This window comes from Diachasmimorpha longicaudata, chromosome 2, assembly GCF_034640455.1.
Source record: "Diachasmimorpha longicaudata isolate KC_UGA_2023 chromosome 2, iyDiaLong2, whole genome shotgun sequence".
Lineage (NCBI taxonomy): Eukaryota > Metazoa > Arthropoda > Insecta > Hymenoptera > Braconidae > Diachasmimorpha > Diachasmimorpha longicaudata.
In genome coordinates, this window is record NC_087226.1 from 11,289,634 (window position 1) to 11,313,524 (window position 23,891).

The window sequence follows — 23,891 nt, forward strand, 5'->3', positions numbered from 1 at the left end:
GTTCATCGACAAAGTTCACTAGGTCTCTCCTCCCCAGGTATAAAGAAAATTGTCCAATCTATTTACTCCATACCCCCTTTCATTTTTAGAAATCCACGAAATGTTCTCCCTTTGCCCCTGTGGCTGTAAAGACCAGCGAGTTTTTGTCCACCGGAAATGTGACTAGACTTTTCTTTTCAGTTCCAACAGACGAAAATACTGGTATGCATTCAGTCAAGGAATCCCTAACAAAAATTGGAAAGTGATTCACGAGTCCCATCGACGTACAAAGAACCCATTTCAATGCGTCACAGGTCTGAACCCTCCGGTGTCTTCAAACATTCAAGATTCCGAATATTTAAACAGTGAAAATCTGGGATAAAACAACTGCATGTTTTAATTCATCTCCATCTCGTATTCCTTACCGTCTCATTACCGCATTCAATTTTCCATGGCGACGTTTTATACATTTTCCCTCGCATGTTTCGTTATATCAACTGGAGTGACGTTTTGATGTGAATATATACAAGTGATGAGAACAGATGATGAGACTCACACGTGTACAAGAGAAAAGAGTACATTTTCTCTCTCACGGATTTTCCATCTTTCTTTCCTTTTAATTTAGCTTCAGTGACGCTGGGGGTTTTCGTTTCTTTTCAAATGGGCGATGAATCGAGAGAGTAAGACGAACGAAATTGTCATCCTCTGGGTAGACCGCTTGACAGGCACTGATACAGGAGAGAAATTTTTTATCACCCAGTTTTTAATTGAGCTTTTTTGTCACCTCTCGTGAAATCTCCTTTTATCGCTTATCTTTATTCGTTGCGATGTATGCGGATCATTGACAGGGTTTAGGGAGCTCCGAGGACTAGAGGGTTTTCACTAAAATATAAAATAATGAGGTAAAATGGTGGGTCGCAGGTGATGGTAAATGAAAAATTTGCTGTGTGATTTTTGCAGAAAATTTAGAGGAGATACGCTCGTGGTAATATCTGAGTTTTTTTTTTTTTTTTTTTTTTTTTATTATTTAAAGTGTGGAAATCTGTACATAAGATTTATTTACACTGTCGATCTAAAGCTAGGGCTATATTCTCAACTTACATTCCTTTAAATATCGGCAGATTATTTCTATGTACTTGAAGTCTGTTCCATTCGCAAATTTGTTCGTTGTATAAGGAGGAGTACAGGCAGATTTACTTAGCCTAAATAACAATTTGTTTCTTTGGGTTTGGAAATTTGAGCAGTGCCACAGGATGTGGTCGAAATCCTGATATTCGGCTCCACATGTGCAGTCCGGGTCGTTTATAATTCCAACCCGGTGCAGTGATGCTCCTAGATGGTAGTGGTTTGCTCTAATACGATTGACAGTTACAATAGATTCCCTAGTCAGTTTACATTTCTTGTACCAGGGGAGTGGAGATTGTTTATAATATACTTGAAAGTACTTAGCACCTTTTTTCTTGTGGTTCGTTGCTTGTGTAATAATCATGTTTGCTGTATTAGAGCACTCCTCTACTTTAAACTGATTTCGATAATCTGTGAAAGGAATAGCGAATTCATCTGCTATATCGTCTACCGGGTTTGCCGCTAGCCTGTCAGCCGTCTCATTTCCCTCAATTCCACAGTGTGACGGGATCCATAGAAATTTCATTTCAGTTCCGTTTTTTGTTAAATCCCAATATTTTTCTTTTATCTTGGTAATGAATGGATTAGATTTAACCGTCTGTCTGGGGGAATTGAGGGATTGTAAGGCACTGAGAGAATCTGACATGATAACATATTTTCGTCCCGGATTATCAGTAATTAATTTGGTTGCAAGTAATAGTGCGAAGCATTCTGCACTATAACTTGAAGTGGCGGTGTTCAGTTTACTGGATAGACGAATATTTAGTTCAGGCGAATAACACGCCGCTCCAGCACAGTTATTGGTCACATTTTTGCTGCCGTCAGTATAGATGTGGCAGTAGTCTGCAAAATCTTTGGTAAGTGCATCTTTAACATACGAGTTGGGGTCGGTACTGTTTTGAGCCGTGCGACCTAACTTAATATTTATATCTATGGGGAGAATGTAGGCGTCAAATGAGTGAGTAAATATGTGGTGGTTCTTGTCGGAGAATAATTTTTCTTGGAGAGGGAGGATTTCTCTGACACATTTAACAATCAGTTTATCGCGAGCTCTTTGAGGAAAAACGTTCGATTCAAAACAGTTATGTATCGTATTGTAGATCTGGGATGAGTGGTTGGTGATTGCTTTGATTAGGTACGTTTTACATAGAAACTGTGCCCTGTCGCGTACTAGTGTGAGTTTTGATTCGCCTAGAAGGACATTGGTGGGGGTAGTACACCTATACCCTAATGCGAAACGAATGGCAGCATATTGTATTGTTTCAAGTTTGTTTATCATGACTTGAGTGTTCGGTAAATAAATAAACAAACCATAGTCAATTATGGACCTGATGAAGCTTTTATATAACATAATGAGGGTAGAGGGATCGGATCCCCACCAAGTACGCCTTAGAAATTTAATTATGTTGAGCGATCTGAGGGTTTTTTCCTGGATTTTGCCAACTTGGTATTTAAAATTAAGCTGTTCGTCAAAGTATATCCCTAAAAATTTTACCACGGGACTTGTGCTGATTGATTTTGTATCGACTTTTATTATAACTTTTTCATTTTGTACTCTTTTGTTAGTGAATTGAACTACAACGGTTTTATCTGGTGCTAAGTCAAGACCTAAATGTTTTAAATTAGTTGATAGTTGAGCAATTGAGTCTTCTAATAATTTAACTTCCGTTTCTAGTCCTTTATAAGAGCAGTACAGGGCAATGTCATCCGCGAACATGGAAAAATTAATTTTACAATTTATGTTCTCAGCTAAATCATTAGTATATATTATAAACAATAGTGGAGAAAGTACTCCACCCTGTGGTACTCCTTTTCGCACTGTGAGGACTTTTTCCTCCAGAAAAGTAGAATGGATGAATCTTTCACAAACTAAGAATTTAATGAACTTTAGGGAGTTTAGTGGACACTGTGCCCTCGCTAGTTTAGCAATCAATATTTCAGGAATGACGTTGTCAAATGCACCTTGGACGTCAATGAATGTCGCAATTGTTTCTTCTTTAAGTTTAAAATTATTCTCTATATTTAAAATTAGATTGGATAGGTTGTCTTTGCAAGAAAGGCCAGGTCGAAAGCCAGTTTGACAAGAAGGGATTAAATTTTTGGTTTCGCACCACCACAGTAGGCGATTTTTAACCATCGTCTCGAAAATCTTGGCAATGCAAGAAGTCAGTGCTATAGGCCTTACATCTTTCTTATTCACTTTTGGTACTAGGTGAATGAACGAATGTTTCCATTCATTAGGGTACTCACCAGTTGTATACATCTCGTTGTACAAATCTAATAATACAAGTTGAATTTCCGGAGTTAATCTTTTCATGAGTTTGTACGTCACCCCGTCAATTCCTGGGGCGGAATCATCTCTTTTTGGTCGTAGGGCTGCTAAAAATTCTGAGTATTCAAAAATTCGGTCAAAAATTGTTTGGGGGGTTTGCGTTATTAGTTCGTCAGGATTCGGAGTGCATGCTGCAGGAGCAATTTTGTCTAAGGCATTAAGGGCGGCTTTTCGTATTTGATCAGCGTCTGGGTGGGATTCAGAATCAGCTTTGATCCATGCGTTTTTCAGGACTTTGCACGTTCTCCAAACATATTGAATATTTTTCCTAGAATCTATAGTTTCTGAAAATTGAATGAAATTTTCTTTTTTCTTTTGTTTAAATAGCTTGGTGGCTTGCGCTACTGACTTCTTATATTTAACCATATCTTGAATGTTATTAGTAAACCGCCACGTTTTAAACGCAGCTTTGCGGAGCCGTTTTGCTCGGGCACAGTGCTCGTCCCACCATCGCACTGGATTTCGGTGAATGTGGGGAGGGACTATTTTCTTTTGGGGAGTGCATTGTTGCACTGCATGAGTAATATAGCTCATAAATGTGGAATATTTTCCAAGGATGGATTGGGTGAGGAATGACGATTCTAGAAAATGGGGGAATAATTCTATAAACACTTTGTTTAGTCTATCCCAGTCTGTACTGGCTGAGGAGATTTTTAAGGAATGTCTGTGATAAGTGTTTCGTTCCGTTGACACTTTTATAATAACTGGATAGTGATCTGAGCCCCATGTTTCGTCGTTAACTTCCACTAAAAGTTTCTCTGCTATGTCAGGGGTGGATAGTACTAGGTCAAGATTAGAGTGTTTTTGTCTGAATAAGTCTATGTGAGTGAGAGTATTCGAATTATGTAAAACTAGGTTCTCCGTTTGTATACACTTCAGAAACTTATCACCATTCGAGTCATTTTTTTCACAATTCCATGCCACATGATGGGCATTAAAGTCGCCCACAATGATACTTCGATGATGGTTGCGGGTCATGGAGACAATTTTGCGCCAGTAATCAATGTGTAGCACTGCACCTGGTTTTCTATAACACGCAAATATGCTAAGAGACTCAGTTATATTGGTTATCTGTATACCCATGATCTCAACATCTGGATGTGGGTTCGCAATATTTTCTAACAATTTGACTGTGAGATTGTTTCGATAGATAACGGCTATGCCGCCTGTATTTGTGTTTTTATCTTTTCGATGGACTTTAAATCCAGGGAATTTAATTTTCCGGCAACTTTGTGGATCAATTTTTGTTTCCACACAAATAATAACATCAGTCTGTTCTGTTGCTAGTTGAATATCTTCGTAGTGCCTGTGTAAACCTCTCACATTCCAAAATATCATCCTGAGGTCTGTTTGCTTGCTATTCATTGTGGCGTACATTTATATTGATTTTCATTAACAATGACTGGAAGACGAATCTGAGTTAATCTCCCTGTCAGAACTATCAAGTCGGTTAGCCAGCTTGGTGATGGAAGTCTTAATCGTTCTGTCATCAACGTAAATATTAATAAGTCGAAAGAAAACAATAAGGTCGTCCATGTTATCCTGGTGTTTTGCTCTAATTTTACTGATATCACGCGTTTCCTGCCATTGTATAAGGATGGAAATAAATTCTTCATAGTTAATGTACGAATCTGAGGCAGTTACTGTAAGATGAGCACGAAGTCGTGGAGTATATTTCATGATGAAGTCCTTGCTGAACTGGTTTCTGGTCTGAGTTTTGGTTGGCCGGTTGTGTCTTCTGTTCCTGGAGGAGGGGGGTGGATGGACGAAGTCATCACCTGCTTTTGTACCCTTATCGCTGGGGGCAGCTTCCTGTGAATTTGATTCAATTGTGATTGATCGAATGCGTTTAGAATCTTGGTTGTTGTCCTGATCTGTATCATCATCCTGTTCTCTGTTGCGTCTAATGGAAGCCAGTTCAAATTCCATGACCTTATCATGTTCGACGCTCGAGGGAGTGTTCTGGGGTGGTTGTCCTTCCTGTACAACTGACGTAATTTCCAGTTCCGTATCTAGGGTTGATTCGGTCGTGTTCTCGTTTGATATGGGCTGTCGTCTCTGTTCTAGGGTATTTAGGTTGATAAGAGGACATTCTTTTTGAAAATGTCCGAGTTTCCGGCAGTTGAAACAGGCTGGGTTGTCAGTGGACGGGTAAACCGTATAATCAAAGTTGTTCCATGTAATCTTGATAACCTTGGGTAGCTTGTTGATGTCGTCAGGATTGATGAACAACTGTCTTCTAAAACTGATGACATGCTCGTATCCTGGGGTTTTTGATCCAGCCTTGATAAATGTTAAGGGTGACAGAGCCTTGACACCGAATTCAGCAATTTTATTTTGGAGAATGTCATGGGGCAGGGATGGAAACACATGAGACAGAATAATTCGTTTCGATTTTGTGACGAGAGATCGAATTTTTAGCCTGTTTTCGTTGATGTAGAGCTGAGTTTGCTCTGAAATTAGCTTTTCAGCCATATCGGTTGTCTTGACGTAGACACAAATACGGTTACCAGCAGTTCTGGAGATTCCAATGACGTTTTGTCGGCCAACAAAATTTCCGACGCATGTTAAATAGTCATTGATGGGAATACCTTGGATTGCATCTATTAAAATCGCTCGTTCATTGTCGGGGTGGTAGTCGCTAGCCAGTCTCTGAGAGTAGAGACTCTGCCTGGAGTTACCATTCTGGGTGGACATTTCGATTGCACTATTTATTGAATGTTTTTTTTTTTTTCTTTTGAGAGGAGGGACAGAGTCTCTCCTCTCAACTGCAGAAGAGAGTCTTCTGCAATTCCTGGGGAGGAAGCACTTATTCACCGAATTTATAATATCTGTGTAACACTTGAAATCATTTACGCGCACTTGGCACAGGGCAAGACAAAATGAAAACACGTCTAACTCATCCGATGGTCAGTGGCGGAATCTAATATCTGAGTTAAGAATATTTTCTGAAATTTCAAGTTTTTTGTTCATTTGCAATTCTCCTACCATCTCAATCAAATTCATAAAGTTTTCCTGCTGCTTCTACGTTTACAGTTTTTTTCCACTCAGAATAACAAAACATTGAAACGTAAATGTGTACTCATCCGTATGGCAATGGGGTCCGTGTTTTCCCCACTGGATTATCACGAGTAAAGACAGTTGTCCAAAGTTTTTCGGTAACTCCCATGAGCCATGAAAAAAAATGAGAGTCAAGCTTTTTACCCTCTGAAATTAACATGAGGCTGAATGAATTTGTCACTGGTCTCTCTGTGACCAGGAACACAATGCTTTGGGCCACACTCTTGAATCTTGAAGTCGTTAACCCAGTTCGCACAACCGCTTGTCACTGTGAAACATCATTTCTCATTTCTTCCTTTCTCAAATTGCAACAAAAATGAAGAAGAAAAATTACAAGAGCCTCCATGACTCCGGTGGAATTATCTTCATCATTCACCCGGAAAATTCAAGGTATTATTTTGAGCACGTGGAGGAGCCAGCGATAAAAGTTTTTATCCGTTTCCGGAAGGGGAACACAAAGTGAGAGGAATTAGGAACAATAGCGTCTCGATTCAATTGACAGGAGGCCACAAATGCCGGGGGGTTGGTGGAGGGAGGGGGAGTTGCTAGAAAAGAAGTTTAAACTCGTTCGTGCAATTTCCCGCGGCTTTGATGCTGGGAATATCTTCTTCTCTCTCTTGTTCCTCGTTACAGGTATTTCAAACTTCAGCCCAGCAAATTGCAAAGTTCGTTTGAAACAAAAAATCCCACATGAGCCTCTTCCAGGGGAATCGATTGGTTGTAAGTAAATGGGACTAAATTTGGGAACTAAAAAATTATTCTGTGTAAATTTGGCAATCGTAACCGCTAATTGGGTGTGAATATTTATCCACAGAATTGTGTACAACTAAACAATGCCTAATTAAACTATTCTACAGAATAAAATTGAAAAAAAATCCTCTCAGAGAACTTCGAATGAATTCGCAACGGGTTTTTTTTCCCTCTTCTCAACGGTAAACTAGGCGGACCAGGCTCAGTGTTATGTTAGTGCCTTGGACCAGGCCCTTGAGCCCGCACAGGGAGCCCACGACGAAAGCCCACTTGAATTTCGAGGTTATAGTCCCGAGCATTCATTAGTGGCATGAGTTTACTTCTGCGTTGGTTTGGACAAAGGCAGAGAAGGGGTGGAATTCTATGTTTGTAGAGAGGGATGAAAAAAACATTCGCCAGGAAGAATGAGAATTATGGGGACAGAGGGCACCTTGGTGTAAGTAGTAATGGTAATGGTCAGTAGTAATGGTACCTGAATAGTCAGTCCAGTAAAAAAATCATCCTAATTGTGAATAAACTTCTTAGCCGAAGTTTATAGAGAATACGGAATTATTTTTAAATTGGAAAAAAATACATTCCACCCCGGAGATGAGTACGGAAAAGACGAGGTAAATGGGGTAATTATGGAGAAGAAATATTGAAAAATATTAATTAAAACATAGTGGTAAATTAAACTTGAAACTAATTTTCATTCATTAGCAGGTCCCAGGTCCCAGGTCTATTTTATTTAATTGTTTTTTTCTTATGGAATATAATAATTTGAATATTGCTGAACATTAACGAGTTTTTTCGAATTGTTAACTATGATAACGACTATTACATAGTGAAATAACACATGACATCGTCTTTATCATAGTAAAATAAACTCGACTATCCTCAGAAGCAATCCAATCTCTTTTTCCTCCTTCCTCTACTAAATTTTTCCCACATGTAAAATGACCTCCCATAACCCACGCTCTCCCCACGGAAATTGTGACAAATCCCTCCCTCAGTCCCGAGAAGCCCAAAATGTCCCGAACTTTCTCATCAAAAGCCCCGAGATCATCGTAACCCGGCGAAGCCCAAACCTAGAATTCATCCCCAGTAGAAACAACCCCGTGAAAGCGGTAAGCGCGAGGCCGGCAGGGATGACAGAGGGTTGAAGTTATGACGTCATACGGCAGAGGGTTGCCCGGGCAACGGTTGGCGTTGCGCCGATGTGACGCACAGTGTCGCCACCGGCGCTCTGCCTTTCCTCCCGTAAAAATCAATTTGAGTCTAGGTATAACGTCCGCGTTGCGTGGCTCGTACGGGCTGAGCCGCGCCGCCAAGGAACACACAGGGGCCAGGTGAAGTCGGGTGGGTATAACCCAACTCGCACACACGCTTCAATTGAAACAGCCGGGCCACGCCACCTCTCCCTCTCTCCCGCCCTCTACCAACTTTAGTTCGTATGTCACGAGCTTGAATACCCACCGAATCCAATGTAAAGAGATACTGCCAGTCGTGAGTGACCGTTTCGATCGAGTGGTGTAGCTCGACCGGTTCGCGAATAATTTAAGAAAACTCCTCAACTCCGAGACTAAGAAGAAAATACGAGTGAGAGAAGCCAAATAACGGATAACCGCTTGAATTTTCCAAGTTCACTTGGAGTTTTAGTCATCCCCAACTCGATGGTACAAAGGAATGAAGCTGGCCAGTGAGAAAAGGTCCAGGGGCTCGTGAAGGGTGGCACAGCAGGGAGAAAAAAAGCATAAAAAAACGGAATGAGGGGCATGTACACTGGCAGGGAGGCGATCCAACGCGCGCGCTCGCTTGTCCACCTCTTTTCGGCGTCAGTGTGATTTGCCACGAGCGAGGGAGAGCATTGCGAGGCGTCGAGCAGTGGAAACCGGCGACGCTGCTGAGAGCTCATCACAAACCTAACCCTATCAGCGTCACTCAGCTGATCAAAATTGTTGATAATTCGAGTTTATTTTTTTAGTGAATAATTATTAATGGAACAGTCTCGGTTAGGGCAGTGTCTGTATCGCGTGTTGGGGGGTGTTATCGATGAGGTGACTCAGGGTGACTGTGACAAACGTTGATTCAACGAGTCGGTAGTATTGAAATGATGAGAAAATAAATAAACTGGGCTTTATTTGTGTTACGTTGGACTGGCTAAATTTGGATTGGTACGGACCAGTGCGAGTAGTGTCGAGTCTCGTGTGAGAGAAACAAGTGGTTAACAATGACTGAGAATCATCACACTGTACCAGGAACGTCGAGTGCTACTTGAGGAGGCCCTTCAGGAACAAGTGATGCCGAACGTTAGCCGAGAGCAATTGTAGCGAGAGAAATAACTGAAAAAAATCTTTTTCCACCGCAGCCCCTTTTTGGAGGCTCGAGTCCCTCCAGATTGATACTTTCATATCGGTAAAACCATCAATGAACCCTCGACCAATCCCCCTCAAAACATAAAAGGCTCATAAACAAGTGAGTGATGACTTTTGTGAAGACCAGGTAGAGAGCTGAGCCATTGGAAAAAAAATTCGACAGACTGTTACATACGTGAAAAAAGTGTTGGCGAGGGGGGAGGGAGAGGGTGGGCTATCGATGATGGTGAAGGGCAGCGTGCCAAGACGGTATTTGTCCGGTCACCGTTTCCCTTCTGTGTACAAAGTTTATCTCATTCTCGAGGTTGGGGTCTTAGCCTCGTAGAAAAAAAATCAACATAAACAGAGAAAATTAGATAGGTTTGAAGTGAATTAACTGTTTACCTATCCAGAGAATGATTAACAATGTCATCGCCATCATCACTCGTAGTAGTTGTCGTTATCGGCTGTACTACGAGAGGCAGCATGCAAGAACGAAATACAAGGTGCAGAGCACGTGCTGCAGGTTGGAGGAAGGCTCGACAAATCGACAACTGATGCATCAATACTGAAGCAAATAACTCCCATTTATCATAACCACAATTGCAATTTTCATATGAAAATAATTGTGATGAATAAGTGTACAACAGCACCAGTGTACAGGTAAAATTGCCGAAGGACAGAAAATTTGACTGATAAGTAACTAAAGAGATAAGAGTGACGAGATTGAACAGAGGTAGATCTTTGATCAATCGTTATTCCACCGTCAAACATGGCCTCGGTGGCAGCCTGGCTGCCGTTTGCACGGGCGGCGGCAATCGGTTGGGTGCCGATCGCCACTCATCCATTACCACCACCGCCAATACCTAAAGATCGACGTAAAGCTGACGATGAGAAGCTCCAGATTAACGTCAGCGGTCGTCGCTTTGAAACTTGGAGGAACACGCTCGAGAAGTACCCCGATACACTGCTGGGCTCGAATGAACGTGAATTTTTTTACGACGAGGACAGCAAGGAGTACTTCTTCGATCGGGATCCAGACATATTTCGTCATATATTGAATTACTATAGGACCGGTAAACTCCATTATCCAAAGCACGAGTGTCTGACGAGTTATGACGAGGAGCTTGCATTTTTCGGAATTTTACCTGACGTTATTGGTGATTGTTGTTACGAGGATTATCGGGATAGAAAGAGGGAGAATGCTGAGAGATTGATGGACGATAAATTGAGTGAAAATGGCGATCAGAATTTACAAAAATTGACCGACATGAGGGAAAAAATGTGGCGGGCATTTCAAAATCCTCATATATCAACGGCAGCACTTGTATTTTATTACGTTACTGGTTTCTTCATTGCTGTCAGTGTATTAGCCAATGTTGTGGAGACTGTACCGTGTGGAACACGTCCGGGACGAGCTGGTACACTGTCGTGCGGCGAGAGATATAAAATTGTATTCTTCTGTCTTGATACAGCGTGCGTTATGATATTTACCGCTGAGTATTTGTTGCGACTTTTTGCCGCACCAAGTAGATGTAAATTCGCCCGCTCCGTTATGTCAATAATTGATGTTGTCGCTATATTGCCGTATTACATTGGCCTTGGTATAACTGACAACGACGATGTGTCCGGGGCCTTTGTCACCCTCAGGGTCTTTCGTGTTTTCCGTATATTCAAGTTTTCACGGCACTCCCAGGGCTTGAGAATTCTCGGCTATACACTCAAATCATGTGCATCGGAACTTGGTTTTCTCGTTTTTTCACTGGCTATGGCGATTATAATATTTGCCACTGTCATGTTCTACGCTGAGAAGAATGTCGAGGGGACCAACTTTACGTCTATTCCGGCTGCTTTTTGGTACACCATCGTCACTATGACCACTTTGGGGTGAGTGAAAATTTTCATTTTATTTTAAAGTTCTATTGTGAGTGCTCTCGTAGAGTGGATAGTTTTAGAAGTACGTGAGCAATTGTTTAATGTATTATTTTTTTGTTTTTCTTTTTTATGGAGTGAAAAAAGTATCTGAGAATTACTGTGCTTTCACGGTGAGATGGGTTCATTGCTTTATGACCGGTGAAGTAAACCCACTTTACCCTGCTTCGTAGTAATTTTCCTCGAGGACTTTTTCCGCTGTACGTCAGGCGTTTCATGTGTTTTTTATTCAGTAATTGGTGAGAGGGCTGGGGAATTGAGGCTTTTGATCTTTTTTTTTTTCGTTTACATTTCGGAATAGTTACAGAAGATTAGTGGTACCAATCTTAATTCTCTGTTGAATTAAGAAACAATGATTTAGCTAGGAGGGAGGAGAAAATAATGAAATTAGTGTTCTAGTGGGAATTATCTAATTGGGAAGATTAATGTTGATTGTATTGCAATACTTGGAAGGGAAAAATATCTAGAGAATATTTTTGGTCATTATTTGCACGGAAAATTTCGGGAATGACTCTAGGATTCTTCAACTGATGTATCTGCGCCTGAGTGCAATGGATACTCCTCATTCACTAATCTGTGCTAAATTTCACGTTCTTGTCTCGCAGGCTGTTTCTATTTAATTAATAAATTAGTATTATACCTCGGGAAATTCCTCGCGTAAATTTGACATTATACGGATTATTAATCCACGTAATTACCCACTCACACAGATTAATTTACGCAACGCGGTAACCAATATTCACCGCACAAGGTAATGAGTTTTGTGTCAGGCCGATGTCTACATGACGCCATTATTTGTTAATGTCAAGATAGAACGGCTATGGGCGTAAATATAAGCGAGTCAGCTATATGCTATCAAATACACGAAGCCTTTGTCGGGTTTTTCAGTGCCATGCCAGGCTGCAATGCAGAGCAGTTTGTCAGACGACACGTGTCCTGCATGGAAGCTTTTCGCAATAAGTTCTCAACTGAGATACGTACCTGACTTTTGGCTCTTTTCGTGATATAGTGAATGAGGATTTGCGTTATGATTCATTCAGTTATTCTCTCGAGCTAGACTGTGGATGGCGGAGGGACGGGAGGGGGGAGGCGAAAGTTGATATGTATTCTGGTGCTAACATCTCCGAGTATATCCTTGATGTTCTTGGACGAAACCGTGAATGTATACTCCTGAAAGTTTTCACTCATCAATTCTATTCTTCTCGGAGGGAGGACAGGGAGAAAAATCTGTGGCTTTCCTTTGGCTCGGGAAAACGAAAATCTTTTAGTTGAAAAAACAGGTTCACTGGCTATTTTTATTCGCGTTCGGAAAATCTATGTCAATGATTATTTTCGTTTACGCATCACTCTCGACAATGACGTTGCATTTTTCGTTTCAACATTTGAATTTTGCAATTGTTTATGCGGAGTTTTGCAACTGTCGAGTGAAGGACTTCGTTCATTGACTGCGAGGGGATAAGGTGGGGATTGGTTAGACTGGGGATGTGAGTTATTGAAATAATTTCAATGATAATTTTCACTAGAAAAGTTTGGACTCAATAAAATATTCGATAGGGCACAATTTCCGCGGTACTTTTCACTGGGTCCACACATTTAATAACAGTGACTGTCACATTTGGACGTGTAAAATGTGAGAACAAGTGTCGCATGTTGTTAATTCGTTTTTTTTGTTCTTCCGATCGATAGATTCAATTATTTTTTCAATTTTCGAGGCTTTTGAGTCATCCCCGATTAGGGAGACTGGGATAGAAGTGTCCAATTATCGCCCACGCCCCGAATAATCATTTTTCCTAGACTTTTGGGATCTTTCTCTCCCTCAAACGTGTCCAGTGAAAGGGTTCTGTCGGTCACTCTTCCTTCAAACTTTAATCGGAGGATCAACAGGTGCTTCGGAGGTGCTTCACAGAGCCAACTCCTTGTCTAGTTCTCTCTCTATTTTACGCCCAATCCCTACCTGCCAACCTATGCCTCTCACATTCTCCAATCCTCCTCCAATCCAACTTTGTCCCGTAAAAGTATTTTTATTCCTCCAAAAAAACGCGATACAACTTTGACACTCCGGGAAAACTTTGCCTTTGAAGCGAGTAGTGAGAAAATTTTCCACTGAAAAATTCAGGTGGAGTTATTTTTGTTGACTCGTGATATGCACTTATAGAATAGTTGATAGGATTATTTTTGTGATGACGTCGTATCACGAGTCTTCCCAAATGTTATTTTTTTATAGGCCACGCGATTTAATTAGAAAAATCAATTATTATTATTTGATTTCAATTAGTTCAATTATTCTTTTTATCGCGATTGATTGAATGCTGAATCTTCTCAGAGGAGAAACTCTGGGATTTAATTGATAGCTTCCGGTTGGTTTGTTACTTAGTCGCATCTATTAATACTTAATGGTAACTTCATTAACTGGGGAACGGAGAAAGAACGATATTATTTATGAGTGGATTAATCCCGTTCCCTTTTATCCCGTTTACTCCTGAATTGTTAATAATGAACAAATTTTCATTTGTCGGTGTTTCCCTGTGTTGACTGAATCATCTGTCAACTATTAACGAATTTTCTTACGTTCGTTTTTACTTGGGTTATTTATTAGTCATTTACACACTCCTCTAACAGCTATCGAAATGATTTATTATTACTGGGACAGCTGCGCGCTGCTTTTCCTCGTACGTTCGCGAAGAGTTTCTTTTTCTGCATTCAAATAATAAAAAGTTCATTATTATTCAATGGAAAAATGAAAAAGTGAAATTCATTACATTTCATAGACCCATGAAAGTATTATGACATGAATCATACATACATGGAGAGCATATAACATTAAACATCACTGTGAAAATACTCTCCTGGAAATACACGAGAAAAACATTAAACTTTCAACTATTTCAACGGAAAATTTACGATGTTAAATTCATTTTTACGATTCAACATTACAATTATTAATGTAGAAAACAAAACGTGAGGTACAGTCGTAAAAAAATATCTCAAGTCTTCAAGAGTGTCTAGACATTAATATTAACTTCACAATAACATAATTTTAAAATTACTGAAGAAAAAAAAAATTCGAATAAAGAATTTTTATTTTTTATGATAAATGAAAGTGTATGTGATGCCATGTTGTTCGGAATTCGTTAAGCTCGAATACTATAGAGTCGATTCGGTAAAGTTATCTTGAAATAACACAAACGTTTCTTCGCGGAGGGTGACCGAGGGTTAAAATGTTTTAGGGCGCAAGCGCTTTGTATTTTCCTCAAGAGCTTTTAATTTCCCAAAAAAAATTCAGACTCTATCTTTACAACCCCCAGTGGCTCCCTAAATTCTAAAAACTCCGCAAGCTCTCCCACACCAGGCCACGGGTCGAATGCAAATTACACAGTGGGCTTACCTCTGTTACCCGGCCTCACCGCTCACCATCACCTTCTACCCCTATCTTCGTACCATTACGACAAAGCCGTGAGGTATTTACCCTATCTCCCATGGTACATAATGCATGTTAGAAAACATCGATCAAATCGTGTGTACAATATCACCCCCGACGCGCATGTACAATGTTTTATTTATAACAAAATAAAAGTGCAGATCATGTAATTCCCCAGGTGGTAGTAGTTATCCATGTCAGCCACGTGGCATTGGTCAGGTTTATGGCCAACTCCCCGATTTAATTTTTTAAACAGTCTCACATGACTCTACTTTTCACCATTGATTACGTGACGCGATATATATGAACAAAAAAAAATATCGGAGGCCGTTGTATGATTGATAAAGCTTTAATTGTCATTCCTGCTGTCGTGAATTTTCTAGGAACCGCCCTCTGTTCGATCAATGTTACATGATTGTTGTATAAGGGTAGTTTTCTTCGCAAATGACTGGCATTTTTTTCTGAATCTCATCCCTCGCGATCCTCACTAAAATTATCGAGAATTATTCGATAATTTTGTCTTTTTATCTTACGACTGAGTATTTATTTCCACTCATTTATATTCTTTCCGCTCATTTATATTCTCTCCGAATGTCCCAATTAACACCTTCATCAAGGATGTTTCCTGATATTATTCAGCAGAAGAAAATAAAATCCCAGGTCATGTCGGTGTCCAAATCCTTCTGACCATTCACGTGACAGTTCCCAGGTTTATCTCCAGCTTCGTGGCTCACTGCCCCTTCTCCCCATCCCTTCATTGATGACTACCCCTTGTTTGGTTATCGTCGTAACCGTGTTGGAATTCAACGTATGTATACGTGGACTTATCTGACGAGCGTCGTGGCACACCGACGTATGTGCGCACGTAGACAGGTGCTATGCACTGACCCATAGTACAAGGTGGGATAGCTTGGAAATGGCTCTACACCACACACCGCACAATATCGCGGTCACTGGGCTACATATCCCCACCTTTCTGAATATTCTTGTACCCTTCTCATCTCAGTTCACCCTTCGTCTTTCACTCTTTATGCCCTTCCTCCGGTGGTTTTTTTTTTCTTCCTCCAGCTTCAGTTTTATTTGTGCTGGAGATTTTTTTTTACGTCAGTTTATTTTTTCCTGGGGATATCACACGCAGTCATTTTCAGCTCGCCCTTTCACCTGCTATTTTTATACTACTCGGATGCCCTTTGACACGCTGGGGGGGGGGGGGTTAGTTTTTTTTAGTTGGGGTTGGAATCGATTTTTTTTCCCTCATGGGAGGGTAGTGCGATGCAGGGGGAATGGGAGAGGTGTCGTGGGGTTTCAGGGACTTCTGGGAATGAGGTGGAGAGGGGAAAGGGCATTGCGCATGGCGGGGGAGATAAGAGGTCTGTCCTTCGAGATTTTTCAACGTTATCTTTGAGAAATCCTGGAGTTTTGCATTTTATGGGAGGAGAATGGGAATGCCGAGGTGGAGGGTGAGGTTGACAGAGGAAATAGAGGAGTTTAGAGTAATTGGGATTGAGGATGGAGGATGTTGTCATTTGGTTGTGTCTTGTTATAGATAATACTTTTGACGGCAGGAAATAATATTGGAGGAAAAGCATAATGGTTGTACCGAGGGATGTTATGGATTGTGGAGAGTTTCATTTATTTGAGTCGGAATATGGTAATCAAGACTGTTTGGTGGGAAAAACAAACTTCCGGGGTATAAAAATTTAATGTGGGTTGAGGGTGAATGGAACTTTTTAAAGATGGAATATTCAACCCCTCGTACTGGAGGTATTAAATATAATTACGTACTTTGGATACTTTTTCATATTCAAACTTACATTGGAAAATCAATGATTGTTTCACATGAAAAACCCCTTTTCTTTTATTTTCAAGATGGCTGAGAAATTCTATGAATATTTCCATTTGGTAGTCAATTCATACTCATGTCATTTAATATTCAGATCACAGGGCGGTTGAGATATCAAAAAAATTTTAAGAGTCTTCAGGAAAATCGTTTTTCAAGGCATAACCATAGTATGCACGTACACACGTACGCAAATACACGGGTATAAATTTATGAAGTTTGGAAAAATAGTGGTTGTATTGATGTTAGTTAACGCAATGACTCTATCAGCTGAGAAGAAAAGAAAATCCCGAAGAATTCACTTGCATTTCCCCACATTAAAATAAAAACACGATATTTCCTGGTGATGTACGTTTTCGCTTCGTGTGCAATATTCTACGCGTAACGCTTGAGATATTGCCGCAATTTTTCTCGGTTAAAAGAGCTTCCAAGCTCCGAAAATCTCGTTGTCTAGTTGTACACACCGTTTCACTCCGGTAGCATTCCTCCACCCCTTTATCCCACCCCAAATACCTCCTACCACCTCTCAGCTCCATCTCCGCATGGAGTAACGACTCAATTTTCCCAGAGAAACTTTTTCACCCGGCAGTTAAGATGACTTTGAAAAAAAGGTAGTAAAGACGAACGAGCGGAGGAGTTGGGTTGAAGGTGGTGAGAGGATTAAGGACTCATGTGCCTACTGGGGAATATAAAAAAGGAATAAGTGCCCAACCTATCTGCAGAATGAAATGATTTCCTTCTAGCGGAGATAAAAAAAAGTTTTCGCTTCATTCAAGAATGTTTCTGCTCTATATCTGCAAGTTTGTAGTGAGAAAATTGCATGTGGAATTCTCAGCTCATCCAGACACCTTTTTTTAAGGTCTCCGATGACTGTAAAAAAATTTCCCAATCATTTCGTAATCATTCAGGAGTTTTGCGAATTTTTACCAATTTTTTAGACGACTGGTAGTGAAAATATTAAGAGATTACTGAGAGAGCTTTTTTTTTTTATAAATTTCCGGACAAGTTTAGGGTAGTTTAGGTATTTTAATATTTTATAATCATGCAGTGGTTAATGGCTAGTAACAAGGTACATTCATTAACTCAGAGTTTCCTTTCTGCTTCTTCACCTTTACTTTCTCATCTCCCTCGGGTTATCTGTTGAAACTTTCTGATGATCAAAAATATTGCTGTTGGACAACTGTCGACATCGGGATTTTATAATTATTCTGAATAAGTACCTCCAATTACTGCACTCAACTGGAAAATGTATTGCACTTCACCGTTGGTCGTGAAAGGGAGAATATATTTAGAGTTATGTGAGGATGAAACTTTTGAACTTCAACAACTGGAACTACAATAATTTGAATTTTGATATAGCACCGGATATATTCAACTGGCAATAGGGGTTTAATTAATTTCTGTGGTTTCATGGGAAATTGGGAGGGACAAATTTCAAAAGAGATGCGAGATACTGAATAATTTGTTGTCATGACAAAAATATAGAGACGTCTATTCAAATTTTTAACTGAAATGAGAGGTACACTCAGATTTTATGGAAACTTTTAGAGATATTAATTCTGAGTATTCAATGCTCTTTGAATTTTCGGAACTGGCGAATAAGCACAAGGCATTTAACCACAAGAAAAATAGTCAAAATCACTCTAATCTTCTTAAATCTCAAAATAACTTGGAACCACTTCAAAAATTAAATCGAAGAATGGTATTTGTTCCAATAAAATTCATCATATGAACGTTAAAATAGGCTCATGAATATAAAACTCTAGTGCATACAATTAATTCAAAATTGACAGTAAAATTTCATGACAAACCATAAAGTCAAAAGTGTTATGAGAATGCTCGCGGCAAAGTGCCCGAGGTCAGGCGTTTTTTGAAAGAGCCCTTGGAATATTCTGACGACGTTGAGAATAATTCATAATTCTTCTTGGTTTGCACTGCATCCTCTTTCATGCAAAAATAAATCTCTGATAATAATTGATGATTCACTTCGTCAGGGGGCATTCAATAACTACCTTTCTTGGAGCAGATCCTGCGGCCTCGTTTGTGATGGCTGTTTTGGTGGGCGAGTGCCTCATATTAATTGCAACAAAGCTGTAATTATTTTGAGAATTCAGAGCGACCTATTTGGAATGTTGAACGAAATTTATAGCTATCGATAGGTCAACTCGACAAAGCGTGTGACTCGTGTGAAGTTGCTACACAGTGGAACCGATAATGACAGGTCCTTGTAGGTAATAGCAGCTAGGGGAAAACAGAGCAGTCAGCCGTGGGCATTATCATCGATTATTACGTACCTTCAGGCGTTAATGACTGGGAGATTAGCTTTGTAAGCGATTTGATATTTACAATGGTTATTCAGTCGGAAGATTGAGAAATTGTGGAAAAGTGGGGTGAGGGGGAGTTGTTTCGTTGATTTTTATTTATATCTCTTAAAAAAAAACACACTTTTTATAAATGAGGGGAGTTGTCATTACTCTATTCATTTATAAAAACTGTAATTTATTTTATTGATATATTTTGCAATTACAATTTTAATAAAACGTCCAGAAACTGGAAAAAAATATGTTTGCTGAATATTCATTGACTTGAGAAAAGCATTTATTTTTTCAAAAGTAAATTTTTTTTGATTGAGTCATTGAATGAACTTCCTGACGTTCAGTTGGACCGTTCGTAATTTTTATCGGACCTTTCTTTCTGTTCACGTGCGAATGACGAAACTTTCACGTCATTTTTATTGAATAAATTCTCTCCGTCCATCGCATTACCTCATTCATAATAAAATTCACTGAGTACGGTAGAATGAAATGTCATTGATTTACCGTTCACCGTCGACTCGTTCCAAAATCAATGCCGCAAAATTCCATTAATTTTATTTTCTCTTCATGTCTCGAAGTTTTCATTGGCTCGAGGCCCAGCGACTGATCCGTAACATCTTCAGTCCTTGACTTTGTCGAAACAATCATGACAAAATTATTGCATTCTCCATTTTCGATTTGGCATTAGCTGCAACTGCCCCATCTCCAATATCGATCGTTCTCCTTCCGTTCTCGTTCTAGTCTCCAAACTTCCAAAAATCACGGTGGAGACTCTTCAATTCTGATTGCATCCTCGAGAAGCTCTTTAGATCGATCGCTTGTTTGCATTCACGGATCGAGGAGCACCTGAGATCTGCATTGCTCGTCGATAGAATCAGGGCTCATGTGTATTCTCCCCTCGTGGATAATTGATAACCAATGACGATAAACCTTGGCGATAGCACCAATCGGTGGGGGTTAATTTGTGCAGTGACCTAATTAAAACTCCAATCCACATTTCAACCCTCTTACACACATCTCTTTTTTATTCAGTGAAATTCTCTGCCAACGTGAGTTGGATGAGCTTTCTTGTAATAAAATTTTATTAAAAATATTTTTTCTCCTCATCGTCTTTGTAATCTATCGTGGCTTCATCCTCAAACTCTTTCAAGTCCATCATTCTCTTTTTATTCAACTCTTATTAATGAAGAAAAAAGTTCACTGGGGTAATATACTCCAGTATTGAAAAGAGTGATGAGGGGCGGGGGGGGGGGTTAATTTAGATGACGATAACTGAGAGGTGATCATCTTTTTATTACGAACTTACTTAATTAGCACTGATTTTTATCCGCCAATTTCAATCAAAATCATTTTAAGAGACGCGAAATTTTTGATGAATATATTTCACTGATTCCTTGATTCTTTCTGTCTGTTATTCCTAATCCTTTTGCTACTATAGACACCAGTAGAATGAGTTTTTCTTTTATAATAGACCCCATTCGTTAATTTACACGTGAACTCAAAGTGGAGATTCCTAATCCCTTTTATTTCACACTTATTTTTAATCCAAAAAGTCATTAAAACGTATAGGATTTCCTGATTATGATTTCTCTTCTTTTTTCAGCTATTCGCATTAAGTGTTATAACATTTTTACACCTTGAAATTAAACGAATAGTTATTTTTTTAATGGAGCCGATTCATTAATTTCCATCTGGAGAAAATGGGTACAGTAATGGGAGACTTTAGAGTTATTTAAAACTTCAATAGTTATACTCTTAATGAGTACGTTCGATAAGATTGAGCTATCAATCTTCAGCCAACGGTTTTTTATTAAATTGGGTCTATATTAATTGCACTCTGCAGTATTTAATTAGGGTTTATTATGATTGAAAATAGCACTCATCTTATTTCACGATGACTTCAGCAACAGATATTTTTTAGAGAAAATTGTTTGAAAACCATTTCGTTATTCGTTTATTGCACATTATGGAAGATATCATCACGTTATTATTTCAATCTCCCCTCATCAAAATCAAACATTTGTCATCGATGAGCATCCCCTGTTAATAATAATTCCAGCAGCCATTTTTTCATTCTCCTCCTCTGAAGTGATCAATATATTTGCTTTTATCTCAACTCCCTTTGGCTTCCAAAATAGGACGAAAAATAAATAGAGGATCAAATGTATTTGACAAACTATATTCATCATTTTCTCCATTAATTCTATCTTCTTAATTAAAATTGGATACTTCAAACTAAAATATGATAAAAATTTGCCAAAACAAATCCCCCTCTGAATCGGCAGATCGCATGTGATAACAAATATTGTTTCGATCTGTTCTTTCAGTTGATCCTATTTTTTAAACATGTATTGATGCAGAATACTCGATACGAAGAGTGGTAGACTGTCAATTAATGCCCATGTCAGGGGTGTGGAGGAATGAGGGTTGAGGATAGGAGTGAGTGCACCACGGGGAACGAACTTTTTAACATTTACCGTCCTCGTTAACTATCGATTTTGCGTCAAGCCGCCGGGTAAAACCGGGTCGTAGTGGGCTCGTCTCTCCGGTAAAACCGATAAAACGTCCCTGAGGCGGTTGCAATTTTTTCTCATTGGCTGCATCTCACGGAAAGGAGCTTCATTTTTTTTTTTGTTGGATTTAAGAATGAGAATCTTTAAGGTGTTCTGTGATTTTTATACCCATTGGTTTCTTTTATGCTTTCTTCCCTCTTTTGCGTTCAATAGCGATTCTTCCTTTATACTTTGGCTATCTCTTTTCCCAATTGGAAACACTGTAATTAACGGTTATTCTCCTTTGCGAGGGGAGTTTCCGGGATTAGCTCATCGGTGATTATCCACTGAAGAGTCGCGGAAAGGTGCGGGGGGAGGGCATTGTGTCAGATAAAATTGGCATTATTTAAGGGAGATTTCCCAGAGGCTTAACAAATTTTATTTTAATATATTAAATGAATATCGGGGATGAAATTTGGCGGTAAGTGATGGATAGACCGTTCTCTTGGTAGCAAGATAAATGAAAATTTTTAATAACGAATAATTTACGAAAAATTTCCATAGATATTGGGGGGTGAGGAAAATTTCATTCGCATGGTAAATTTTGATAATGTTTTATTGATGTCTTTAGATCGATAGTTGAGTTTGGTTGGGGCATTACTGAATTTTTCTAGCGCATCCTTTTATCATAGATTCACCAGCTGTAAAAGTAGTCATCGAGGAAATGACGCTATTTCCCATGCATCGCACGATTCTATTAAACTATCGAACGTGTGAGAGGTTGGACTCACTATTCAATTTACGACTTCTTTTTTCGCCTCTAGATGATGTTTTAATAGGTAATTCAATCAATACTGGAGAAGTTTGATTAAATATTGCTTGAAAAGTTGGAGCAATCAGGAACTTTTACGCACATGTATCACCTACGGGGACAGGAGGGTTGCCCATCAACCCTTAGATTTTGTTTTGATAGTTATCAGTGTAGGTGGACAGAGGGAAATATATAATCAATAGTTTTTTTATTCAAAAATTTTTAGGTATTACGATGTGAAAATTCAACAGCATGTAAATTTGAAGGTATAATTATCGTCGATCGTATTATCACTGGCAATGAAAGCCATTATAAATAACCGAAAACAATAAACAATTGAGAGCAGAAAGGCCATAAATGGGGGGAGAGGGAGGGAGGGAGGGGGCGACATCAACGCCACGGGCGTTTGCCATCGTGATGGCCCTCGTCTCAATCAATCATTCGTGCAAATGAGCCCTAAAAACTCAGGGGAGGATATAATGAAGATATAAAACTCCGATCGTGCGCTTCTGATGAAACGTTAATTTAATGAAGGGAATGGAGCTGTGAATCAACCACATGGAAAGGATTTTTTGAAAAAAATTATCGTACTGTTCAGTAAAATTGTCTCAGGACTTTGTGGATCCGCAGAAAATTAATCCGAAGGCGATAGTACCTTTAGTATTTCATTATATTGAACTGCTATTGTTGTGTCGCATTTTTTAATATTTTTTAAGGTCCAAAGTGCCGGCATTACGAACTCTGATATTCATGGGAATAATGTAAATTTATAGGTTCCGATTTTTACCGTTACGCGAGGAAATTATTAGGATCATAAACCAAAAAATTAATTTCATCCAACGAATTTGTCCATTAAATTTTACTAATGAATTCGAACGCAAATTGATGACCTGGGAAAATTGTATTTTCAGAAGTAGAACTCTCGTTTAAATAAATGATGTCCTACCTATTCTGGGATAGGGATGTAGGAAATCAGGTGAAATGGTGAAAAATATTTGCGAAGTTGATAATTTTCAAACACTTGGGGGTGGATCTGGGTCAGTTTGATAAATACCCCATACGTACGTACTATCAAATTGTAGATTTTGAGGGATATCGAATCGCTGTGAGTTATTGAAGTTATAATTTGTGGGAAATCTCCAGATAAAATGCATTAGGTTCGTGAAATTGGAGATTGTACAACGTGCGTTGAAAATAGGTCATATTGTCCCGTATACAGGGTAAAGCTTCACTGCAACATGAATTGATACCACGCGCAGCTTTTGAACTTCACGCATTCCGTTCAAAGAATAGGTAATTGTTTCGAACAATAGGTAATTGAATGGGTAGAAAGGTTTTATTTCCAGGCACATGTCGGTGATCTGCAGTTGTAAACATCAGTCAATGCGAAATTTTCAAATTCAAAAATTCCGTCACCAATTTTCGTGATATTGTCATGAGGTAAAATCGCCTGTTAGTTCTTTGGGAGAAATGACACTGCGGAGGCTATCACATAATTCCCAGA

At 39.3% G+C, this 23,891-nt stretch overlaps 1 protein-coding gene across 6 annotated transcripts in view; it reads left to right on the top strand.

The window, feature by feature from the left end:
* The first annotated feature begins 7,990 nt into the window (after positions 1–7,990).
* Positions 7,991–23,891, top strand: part of LOC135172146 (potassium voltage-gated channel protein Shal) — a 76,631-nt gene continuing 60,730 nt past the window's right edge. For 2 of the 6 annotated variants that reach the window (XM_064138446.1, XM_064138453.1), the window contains exon 1: positions 7,993–11,466. In XM_064138446.1, coding sequence (XP_063994516.1) covers positions 10,352–11,466 — 1,115 coding nt within the window. In that variant the 5' untranslated portion in view covers positions 7,993–10,351. Of the gene's footprint in view, positions 11,467–23,891 lie in introns of all 6 variants that reach the window. The other 4 variants (XM_064138445.1, XM_064138449.1, XM_064138447.1 and 1 more) reach the window with 3 other exon arrangements.